We start from the raw sequence: 11749 nt of genomic DNA on the forward strand, positions 1-11749 counted from the left end.
TTCTTCAGTCTTGCTTTTTATGGATGTTTTACATAAGAGATTTAGAAGGCAGCAACAACTTTTACTAGGGGATCGAGATCCACTTTGGATCTCTGTGGCCGAAGCATGCGGACTAGAGATTTGGACCATTCAATTTTAATTGTACGCTCTATATTAGCCTAATTCACAAAGAATCATAAACTTAAATGACTCAAATCTCTCTCTTGAACGGTCTGGATGTTTTGGTCTATGTGCTCCAGACATAGTGATTCAAAGTGAATCTCAATCCTTTATTAGTTCGAATTCCATTTGAGACACAAGTTGGATACATGACACTGCAAGCATATAATGTGCGTCACCATGTGTATGCTCGTACGTATGCATCTCTTGTCACATAGCATTCAGCGAGAGGTCAAAACTTCTAAGTAATGCACAAATTATTAAAACATTGCATTTCAAGCCACTCATGTGTCTCTGCATATATCCACTCATACGTGAGATCTTGTATGACACGGCATATATCCACTCATATATGAGAAGTCTTGCATGCCACTGCATGTATCCACTCATGTGCATCTCTCAATAATGGGACTCAATACTAGAGGAATTTTTAAGCCCGATATCTGTGTCACGTAAGATTGTTCAAGACACATACACACAAAGAGAACCTGCTACATTCAAGTTCACCAAAATGAGCCATTATGAGGCGTGAACGCCGAGGGTCATCTTTGTTTGTGACAAACATACAAATTGGCATGACCGGCCGCACCCAATAACATCCCATGCTACTAGAAAGAGATTTCACTACGTTCTATAATATGTCACTTTGGCATTCAGAAACAACGAGATACTATTATGTGTAAAAATTAAAATACATGATATTGTATAATTGTTTCAGAATGCGACAATAACATATGAAAGTGTAGATGTAAGGCTGATGAAAAACAATATGGGGTTTGGACATTTATTATATCTAATTATCTACAATGGAAGTTGGGCAGTCAGTTCATGGAGGCGTACAGCACGCCGCCTTGCTGGAGCGTTTGAGTGCCAGCAAGGAAGGATAGAAAAACGCAGCGTTCCGCCTTTGTTTTGTTTATCCAAAATTTTTAAGTTAAAAGGGAATTTGGAAGCCAAAGGCGTGTGGGGCCCAGGGCTTTTGACTTTTGGGCAGCTTTTGGGTTGGTGGTCCATCCAGCCGCCCATGACTATTTTTTCTCAATCCAACAAATATATATATAATTAAAGTGACAAAAGTCCCCATAAAGGAAGCTTCCTCCAACGTTTCCCTTTTATATATACGTGATTAGTGACGAGGATGACACACCCACTTTCTTCTTGTCTTATTATATTTTTAAAAAAAATAATTTCCGCACTTTTATTATACAAAAAAAGATTTCAAGAAAAAGAATGAGTGATTCAGAAATTGTTTTTCTTTCTTTATTCTGGTTTAGACCTTCTCTAATTCTAGGCTAAAACTCAAATTTCCCTTTCTATTCTTCTCCAAAACTCAACCCAATCCAATGCTAAAATGTGGCCTAAAACCTAAAATTCAAATAGAAGCCAAATTTAGCACATGATTAGTGGGGTTGGCCCATCATATATGTATATTCTATTTAGTTTTATATTTATAAATACATTGAATCCAACGGTTAAGATCTAATTTGATGAAATTCAACGGAAAAAAATAATAATTTAACGGTCCAAATTTAAATCTAACAGCTAAAGTAATTAAAAAAAAATCTTTCATTTGTTTCATATTTTTTCATAGTGTTTAATGAGTTTCATAGTGTCGGTTAGTGATTTTTCAGTATTTGTCAAAATCTAAATATTTTTAGGTTAAAATGTTCATAAAATTAAATTAGGATAGTCTACATAATTTTTTATTTTAAAAAGTTTACTTTAAGAAAAAAAATTAGTCTAAATTCATTCTTTAATAATCTGGAGCTAAAATTTTAGGTCAGAAAGATTGGAGCAGAAAAGCTATTTCTGGGTTAAAACCTAAATTTTCTAGATTAAAAATTTTGAGTTTTAAATCAAAGGTTGGAGATGGTCTTAGGAGATTAATGTTGAAGGTAAATTGACTTTGGATGATGAAGGTGGTGGAGGTTGATGCAAAAGGTGAGTCATATTCAACTTCAAGCATTTGTGGCACTTTCTTTTTTTCTTGTCTCGAAGTTTTGTCCAAACTGATTCTCGTGGGAAAGTTTTCCACCGAGACCCACGTTATCAGCGGACTTCACCTAGCTTGATGTCTTGTTTGTATTTTATAATTAGTTGCGCTGGTATTTGTAAGACATTTTGTTTCAAGTTGTGTGATGTTAATCAGACAACATGTCATTTAATTAAGATGCAATTTTAGTTCTTGATATTCACATTTGAGTTTTGGATAAATTCTTATCCTATTATTATTTTATAATTTTTTTTTTTTAATCAACGATATTTTTTACATTAAGGAAGAAGGGTAGGCTTAGCCTTACAAAAACTAATGGAATTAACGTACTACTTAATCAGTTGGTCTAACTCATATCTGCGATATCATGACTTCACTTCCCTCCACAAGGACAACTTTTTGCCAAAATTCTTAAATAAATATTCTATGATGTTTAACAAATTATCTTAATAAAAAAAAACTAGTAAAGATGTTAATAGAATTTTTTTTTTTTTAAAAAAAAAGTACTAGCAGCAAAAAACGCGTGAGACTTTCTCTCTCTTAGTTTCTCAACCTTGCAAACTCCTTTGTCGCCGGTCCCAGCCTTTGGCTTGGGTGCCGGTGGCTATCCTTGTCCAAGTTTCTTGTTCTCCTCTTTCCCTCTTTCTCCTAATCCTCTTCTCTCGTTTTCAATTTTCCCCTGAGATTTTTCCCAGCTTCCTTGAGCTTTGTCTCAAATTTTCATGTGAGTTTGTCTCATTTTTGGATTCATGTCCTTCCTCTCCACCCCTCCCTCTCCTCTAGCCGTTCTTTTCCAAACCCAAAACTCCATCTCCTCTCACTTTTCCCCTCCGCCTCCTTTCCATAAACCATCCACACCCCATCATTTGCTCTGATTTGCAGACTCCGGCCGAATATGCTTGCCAGCTTTATTTCCCTCCCTCACTCCCCCCCCCCCCCCAAAATGACTTGCCGAATTTCCATTGAGGCCAAGTGTACTACGGCTTCGGCCAAATAAGGGTATTTTACATACCCCCTTAGCCTCACCTTTTATCCATGTGTTACTATGTTTGTATGTATTTGCTAGGATTCGTGAATGGGATTTGGATTTGGTGACTATTTTTTGGTTCTGCGTCTTTGGTGAAGAAATCTAGATGTGGTGTGCTTCTTGTTGCGAGTTTGGTACTTTTGTGTTGCGATGTCTTGTTCATTTTCACCACTCGGTCGTTTTTTCTAGTGTTGCTACTTCAATAGCTACTGACAAGACTTTCATGGCGGTAACGGCGGTGAACGCTGCTTTATGCGGTTAGATATTAGGGATTTGGGTTCCCATTTTAGTTTATTTAATTGGGCTGGACTTTTATGTATTTGTTTCTCCCCAATATATTTAGGTTATTTTGCCTTCCTTTGAGTTGGCCTGGATTAATGTATTTATCTTTTCAAACCAAAAAAAAAAAAAAAAAAAAACTAGTGAAAAAAATGTACTACTTAACCAACTATCCTAACTCATATATGCGACAACATGACTGCACTTCCTTCCACAAGGACAACTTCTTGCCAAAATTCTTAAATAATAGGCCAAACTTCAGTAAAAGATGGAAACATTAGGCCGACCAAAAATGGAAAAGAATAGTTTTTGTTTAAAAATTGCAAGTTTTGGCCACTTAGTACTACGTTGTAGTAATATTTTTTTTTGAGGTATTCATCAATTTCCCCCTGAACTTGTGACCATTAGCCAATTTTCCCCCTCAACCTTAATTTTGGCTAATTTCCCCCCTCAACTTTAATTTAGCCAATTACCCCCTCAACTCTTATAATTAGTCAATTTGCACCCTACTGTTAATTTTTTAATTTGATCATAATTAAACAAGTGTGTGTAAGAAACTAAATAAGATGTATGTTAATCATGTTCCTATATCTTTATCCTATTACAAATAGATTAAAATTTAGAATTTTACAATTTATCATAGATAGTATTATTAGTCATAATAAATCAGTATAGAGTAATTTTATTTGATTTTTTACTATACAAAATTGATATAAAAGGATTGATGTGTAAATTTTTGTATGTGAATACAATTTTCTTTATAAAAGTGAAAGCCAAGTTCAAGTAAATTGCGGAGAATCGAGCTTTAGTGAAAAAATGGCTAGTCTATTCATAATTTTCGACTCCTTATTAAGAATAACCCATTTTATTGAAATAGATCTGATCCATAAGTTTAGGATTATTATTTCTTTTTGTTATTATTTCTTCTTCTACATGCTTTAAACCCGATTCATAACATTTTCTTATAATCAACCCATATCACATACTAACTGTATTATGTTTTTGTACATTTTACCCTATATTATGCAGGTGAGTTTATGTTAATTTTAGTACTTTGTTGGAAGTTATTAGAAAGATTGAAAATTAAGAAAAGAATAGATGGAAAATTTAAAAAAAAAAATTAATAATAGGGTGCAAATTGACTAATTTTGAGACTTGAGGGGGGAAATTGACTAATTATGAGAGTTGAGGGGGGAAATTGACCAATGGTCACAAGTTTAGGGGGGAATTGATGAATACCTCTTTTTTTTTATTTGTAAGTGAGAAGTCTTAAGTTCGATTCTCGCCAAATGCGAATTTAAATCATCTTATTGCTAGTTCTTTGTGAGGTTTAACACACTCCCTACCCTAGTGTGGATAATATTTTTGTTAGGGGAAATAAAATAAATATTGGCAGTCCTTGTTGTTTTGGACGAGGAAACTAGCTTTGGACCAAAATCTTAGCCACACGGCCTACACCTAACGTATTTCCTAATTTGGGTTTTACCAACCCAAGTTCCCAACCCCATTAAAACGATTTAAAGCGCTGTGGTATTGCCTCGCCATCCTCGCGCCCTTCGCAACCCAATTTGCTTTTTCGAAATTTTGCGCAATCCGATTGGAGGTTCGTTTCGCTCCGTCTCAACGTTGCTCTGTACATTTCGTCGGCATTGGTGGGATCAACATGCTTACAGGTTCGTTCTTTGTAATTGTGTATGTGCTTGGTTTAAGTGCCTTGAAACTGTTCGACAAATTGCCCCAGAGAAATGCTTTTGTGATTGTGATTAGTATGTTTGTATGTTTTTCCTTTTAGTTGAAGGAATTTTGGATTAAAAAGATCATTTCTTTGGTACCAGCAGCATTTCAATTGTCTAATTTCATATGTTATGTGTAACGGGAAAATCTTGGAATTGGAATTTTGATTTTTGAGTTTTACTATTATTTTCTTTGTTTTCAGGACTAACTACTGGGACCCACATTCAGCCCGAAGTAGTCGGAATCTGTCATACAAGGCAAATTCCTGGTATTCCTACTAAAATTTATCATCTTGGTCGTAATCTAGATCGTTCCTTTATACACGATTACATCATTTCTCGGTGTCATTATGTGTTTGTAGGTTTAAAGCATGCCCCGTTGTGCTTTTCAAATGCGAAGTTATGTAGAAAGAAAGTTATTACTTGCAGAGCTATCAAGGCAGAAGATGTAACCTCGAAGCACGAGGAACGCAAAAAGAACAGGCCTTTAGTTAAGATGTGTGGCATTACCTCTGCTAGAGATGCAGCTTTGGCAGCAGAAGCCGGTGCTGACTTCATTGGGATGATTATTTGGCCCAACTCTAAACGCTCTGTTTCACTTTCTGTTGCAAAGGAGATTTCAAGAGTTGCAAGAGAGTATGGGGCGCAGCCTGTTGGGGTATTTGTGGATGATGATGCAGAGACAATATCAAGAGCCAAGGATGCATCCGACCTTGAATTTGTTCAGGTATATAGATTTTTGTGCCTTATTTAGCTTGCACATTGCATATTACGTAACAAAATGCTTAGAATTGTAATACTTTGACGTTTTGCAGCTTCATGGAGATGGCTCCCGAGCGGCCTTTCCTGCATTAGTTGGAGGGCACCGTATAATCTATGTTCTTCATGCTAATGAAGATGGAAGTCTTTTAAACCAGATTTCCGCTGAACAATGTTCTCTAGTTGATTGGATTCTTGTGGATAGTGCAAAGGGTGGCAGGTAACGAAATTCCTTTTTCTTCTTCATCTCGTTCTTAATCATCATCTTGTATGCATGACCATTCGCATTAGCCATTGTCTGAACGACAGTTTAAATGTAGGCTAAATTTTGATTGTGATCCCTATAGTTTGGACGATGTTCAGTTTGCTAAAGATTTAACCCCTGTAGTTTACTAACAACTTCATTAGAAAGACAATGGCGTTTTTCCTTCAATTTTTTCGGCAAAATTAGCACGTGAAGACCATTGTAAAGTGTTTTAAAGTTCCATAAAGTCCGTAATCTCACATATGCATAGAATACATGAGATTGTTATGATTCATTTCACTCTGAAATTGCTGCAGCGGTAAAGGATTTGATTGGACGCAGTTTAAGCTACCGAACGTTAGAAGCAAACACGGGTGGCTCTTGGCAGGAGGAATAAAGCCTGAGAATGCTGGTGAGGCTCTTTCTATCCTCAAACCTCAAGGAATTGATGTGAGTAGCGGCATTTGTGGCGCCTGCGGCATCCAGAAGGATCAGTTGCGAATATCTTCCTTCATGAATGCTGTTCATTCAGTAAACTACTGAATGAGAGCGTGCGTAAAGTCACCGTTTTAGGCCCTCTATAACGTTCGTTGTGCAAAAGTTTAAATGAAATTACGAGAGAACACAAAAAAATTTCATGGTTCAAAAATATTGATTTGGCAATAATGTTTGAGGAGCCGGTGGTTTTCACCCGATTTAATCACCAAAGGATGTCTCTGTAACATACAAGTATCTTCCTCGTTAAAAATAAATAGGATAAATTATATTTTATCTTCTCAGGTTTGGGATCAATTTCAATGTCTCACAACATTTTTAAAATATTTCAATTTTATACATTTACTCATCATTTTATTTCAATTTCATATAACTGTTAAAAAATCTGTTAAATTAACCATTAAGTGATGATGTGGTAAATATGGTGTCTCTATTTATGCTGATATGACTGTCACATTTATGCGTGACTAAACACTTAATAAAAATTTTAAAATATTAAAAAATTAATTTAATAGGATAAATTATATTTTATCTTCTCAGGTTTGGGATCAATTTCAATGTCTCACAACATTTTTAAAATATTTCAATTTTATACATTTACTCATCATTTTATTTCAATTTCATATAACTGTTAAAAAATCTGTTAAATTAACCATTAAATGATGATGTGGTAAATATGGTGTCTCTATTTATGCTGATATGACTGTCACATTTATGCGTGACTAAACACTTAATAAAAATTTTAAAATATTAAAAAATTAATTTAATAAAAAAAACCCAAACCCACTTTGTCTTCCCCACCCGACACCCCTCCATCCCCTCCACCCCATTCGTCTTCTCCACCCGAGCAGCCCCTTCTCCCATCCCCCATCACCCACCCCTTGCCCACCCGAGCCACCATTTTGCCGAGAAAAGAGAGGGAAAGAGTCCTTGGAAGCTACCCCCAACTCCCCCACAACCCCCCACCCTGCAAAAAAAGACGTCCATGGGGATGTATCTCCGAATCGGGTCGACCCGAAATTCAAAAACGGCGTCCGGGGCAGAAGAATAAGAAGCGGAGATTATGGGGTTCTCTTCCGATTCGCCATTGTCGTCGTGCAGCGGGAGATCACAGAGGGAAAGTGCATCTTTCCTCTACTTCTTAATGCTGGGAATCTGAGAAAGTTTCCATCTTTGTGATCTGGGTAGTGGTGCGATTGATTTGTTTGTGTTGTTGGTTGCCCTGCAAAAAAAGACGTCCATGGGGATGTATCTCCGGATCGGGTCGACCCGAAATTCAAAAACGTCGTCCGGGGCGGAAGAATAAGAAGCGGAGATTATGGGGTTCTCTTCCGATTCGCCATTGTCGTCGTGCAGCGGGAGATCACAGAGGGAAAGCGCATCTTTCCTCTACTTCTTAATGCTGGGAATCTGAGAAAGTTTCCATCTTTGTGATCTGGGTAGTGGTGCAATTGATTTGTTTGTGTTGTTGGTTGCCCTGCAAAAAGAGACGTCCATGGGGATGTATCTCCGGATCGGGTCGACCCGAAATTTAAAAACGTCGTCCGGGGCGGAAGAAGAAGAAGCGGAGATTATGGGGTTCTCTTCCGATTCGCCATTGTCGTCGTGCAGCGGGAGATCACAGAGGGAAAGCGCATCTTTCCTCTACTTCTTGATGCTGGGAATTTGAGAAAGTTTCCATCTTTGTGATCTGGGTAGTGGTGCGATTGATTTGTTTGTGTTGTTGGTTGCGTTTTTGGGGGGTGGGGGGGGGTGGGGTGGGGGTGGTGGTTGGGTTGCGGGAAAGGTGGGGGTGGGGTTTTTTTGGATGGGAGGGGAGTTGAAGACAGTGAAGGAGAGGGAAGTGGGTCGGGGGGGGAATGGGTTTCTGGGTTTCTTTTTATATTTTTATATTTTATTAATAGGATAAATTATTGTAATATTTTAAATGCATAAAAAAAATATTTTTTGTGCACAAATTTGATAATTATGTCAGCTCTTAACGGATCAATAAATGTGTTATATTGAAGGGTTAATCTCAGTTTACAACTCTGAAGTTTCTTGGTTTTCAACATTTCATACATCAAATTATTTTCGTCCCAATCTGGTAAATAAAGTCATAATTGTGGAACATTTTCTTGCATCCGGAACCTCATTTAAATGATGATGTGGCACTTAGGTAGACAATAAATAAGCGCCATGTGTCTTGGATCCACGTGGAATTTAAAAAAAAATAAAAATAATTCTCTCTCTTCAGCCTCACCCTCGAAGTCTTCTCCAAAAACCCCAAGAATCACCTCACCTCCTCCTAAGAACCCTTCGATCTCTTCCTCTCCTCCACCAACAACATCCATATCAACAACACCACCTTCTTCCATTCCGTCTTGTCAACGTCAGACTCTCAACGGCTACCAAGAACAACATCTCCCCTCTCATCCCATACGGAAATCCCTTTTCCCCAAATCCAATTGATTTTACAACCACCCAATTTCCCAAATTTTCAAATTGAATCAGAAAAATTAAAATAAAAAAATTAAAATTTTTGAGTTGCTTGAGCTGCTTTAATGGCGTCGTCGGAAAACATGGCGAGCATGATGGCGTTGGCTTTCCGGCCCAACACCTTCGCCTACTCCTGGATCTCCGACGCCTTTGCTCGAGACACCAAAACCCTCACCAAGACCCTCCAAAAGGCCTATCCAGCAACACGAAATATTTGACCCACAAGACATTGGAGTCCGGAAGCAATGGAGGAAACAGATTTATTGGGATAGAGGAATTGGGTTTTGGCGAGGTTCTGGAGAAGCAGCGGCGGTGGGGGAGGGGGTGGCAGCCGCGAAGATCAAGGAGGTTGGAGATCTTAGAGAACCTTGGAACGTATTGGGTCTTGACGAAGGTTCCAGCTCCAAAAATGGCAATCTGGGTGCCATTTTTCAGAACTCAAATGCAGCTTTTCTTGAAAATCTAGAAAATGGGATAAAGCCAAATTTTGTGTCTTTGGCGATAAGGAAATTGGCTGAGATGATTTTGGGAAGATGGTAAGGAGTTAGGGTTTCAAAGCAGGGAAGGAGATGAGAGAGTTTTTTTTTTTTTTTTTTTTTTTTTTTTTTTTTTTTTTTTTTTTTTTTTTTTTTTTTTTTTTTTTTTTTTTTTTTTTTTTTTTTTTTCACGTGGACCCAGATTGACATGTGACACTCAGTCATTGTTCACATAAGCGCTACGTCATCATTTAACTGAGGTTCTGACGAAAAACTTAACGAATGTATAAAAGTGTCATACAATTATGACTTTAGGTATCAAACTGAGACGAAAAAAACTTGATATATGAAATGTTAAAAACCAAGAAACTTCAATGTAGTAAACTAAAATTAACCCTATATTGAAATAAAATAGTACGTAAGGTATGAAAGTGAAATTTTTTGTAGATGTTGTATGATGTTGCAATAGATCTCAAACTTAAGGTGGTAAAGTGTAATTTACCCAAATAAATAAGGTTGAGTAGGGACGAAGTCATAAATTTGCATGGATGGGGCATCATCAAACAATAAGGTCACGCAAATTAAAAAGTTCAAGAATGTATTAAAAAAAGACACTTATGTATTAATTTATAAGGTTTTTCAATACAAATTATTATAACATCCATCGATGTGTTTTTATGTTTTGAAGACATTACATGACAACCTCATTACCAATACCATCAAATATCTCTCTTTATAAAAATAACCAAGTTATTATTCATCCATTAATCTTCCATACAATTTCACAATCCATCTGCATAAATTTCATGGCCGAAAATGTTTTTTCAACGATGGAAGTAGCACATGAAAAAGTTAATACTAATGTCACAAATAACTAAAAGAGTACATTTTTTTTTTCACACCAAAAAAATTGAGTGGGGGCACCCGCCCCCTCTGAGCCAAGTTGGGCCCCTCCGAAGTGGATATGTGTCCATTAAAAAAAAAAAAACGAGTTTTAACGAAAAGTTCGCAGTATCGTTCATTTTAACGAAAAACCACATTTTTACGTTAAAAAGTCAAACCTGATACTATTCACTTTATCTTTTATTTTGTCCTTTTCGTTAAAACTCAAAGTTTTCAAATCATTTTCATTAATTTTCCTTAAAAAAAAACCACTAATGCTGTCAAAAAAACATTGATGTATTTACCGAACTTTATGAATAATATGTTTTATTTACTTTACATGACACTGCATACATATCGTCTATTGAACCACAGAACGTCCACATTGTTGGAAAATTTTGTTTAACCGTCTTCCGACTTTTGCCTACAGACTGGCAAATTGTCAATTATTTGGACTTTGACTTTTCTCCAACAAAATAAGCCGTGCTATTTGCCGCTGTCAAGATATGCGGAATCAAAGATTTGGTAGGCAAATTTGTTTTAAAAAACAAATGGTAGGCAGATTTTTTTTTTTTGTAAGTGGAATTATACAGTAAAACTTATAAAGCAAAAGTTGGGACCAGATTAATTTTTTAGTTTTAAAGAGGCTATTGCTTAAAGGTATAGCTAAAATAATATTATTTATTTACTTATTTATTTATACTTAATGAATAGACTCTAAGAAAAGATTTAGAGTATTTCGATTTAACAGAAGACGTGATACATAACCGAGCGCAATAACGTTCTAAGATTCATATAGCCGATCTTATTTAATGAGAAAAAACTTTATTATATTGTATTCTTAATGAATGGTACATTTTTTGCGTAAGTTTTCTGAGATGACACCATGAAAATATTAAAAATTTCATGCTGAAAAACAGTAAACATACTCAAAATCCATATTATCTTGGAGTTTTAATGAAAAGTCCATGGTACTATTCATTTTAACGAAAAACCATATTTTTACACTAAAAATCAATCATGTTCACTTTACTATTTATTTTGTCCTTATCGTTAAAACTCAAAGTTTTCAAATCATTTTCATTAGTTTTCCTTATTATCTTCTTCCTTTTCTTTGCGACAGAAAACCGTCACTAAAGCGCTTAACTAACTTTTCCGTGGCTATTGCTTTTTGCCTGCAGTGCCAGTGTGTGTCGGGGAAAGACATTGAGATGGAGAGAGAGA

The 11749-nt window shown here is 36.2% G+C and overlaps 1 protein-coding gene across 1 annotated transcript; it reads left to right on the forward strand.

Annotated features, from left to right (window-relative positions):
- Window positions 1–4897: 4897 nt before the first annotated feature.
- LOC137735388 (N-(5'-phosphoribosyl)anthranilate isomerase 1, chloroplastic-like) lies at window positions 4898–6968 on the forward strand. Its single transcript, XM_068474811.1, has 5 exons — window positions 4898–5131; window positions 5395–5460; window positions 5554–5918; window positions 6007–6170; window positions 6512–6968. The coding sequence occupies exons 1-5, from the start codon at window positions 5122–5124 to the stop codon at window positions 6735–6737; spliced, it is 831 nt and encodes a 276-aa protein (XP_068330912.1). The 5' UTR covers window positions 4898–5121; the 3' UTR covers window positions 6738–6968.
- The last annotated feature ends 4781 nt before the right edge of the window (window positions 6969–11749 follow it).

Source organism: Pyrus communis, chromosome 5, assembly GCF_963583255.1.
Source record: "Pyrus communis chromosome 5, drPyrComm1.1, whole genome shotgun sequence".
Classification (NCBI taxonomy): domain Eukaryota; kingdom Viridiplantae; phylum Streptophyta; class Magnoliopsida; order Rosales; family Rosaceae; genus Pyrus; species Pyrus communis.

What these genes read in the sequence shown, in the direction of transcription:
- LOC137735388 (XM_068474811.1), top strand. An exon ending in TCATACAAGGCAAATTCCTG is followed by an intron (nt 5,461 to 5,553) that starts GTATTCCTACTA and finishes ATGTGTTTGTAG; the next exon opens with GTTTAAAGCATGCCCCGTTG. An exon ending in GATAGTGCAAAGGGTGGCAG is followed by an intron (nt 6,171 to 6,511) that starts GTAACGAAATTC and finishes AAATTGCTGCAG; the next exon opens with CGGTAAAGGATTTGATTGGA.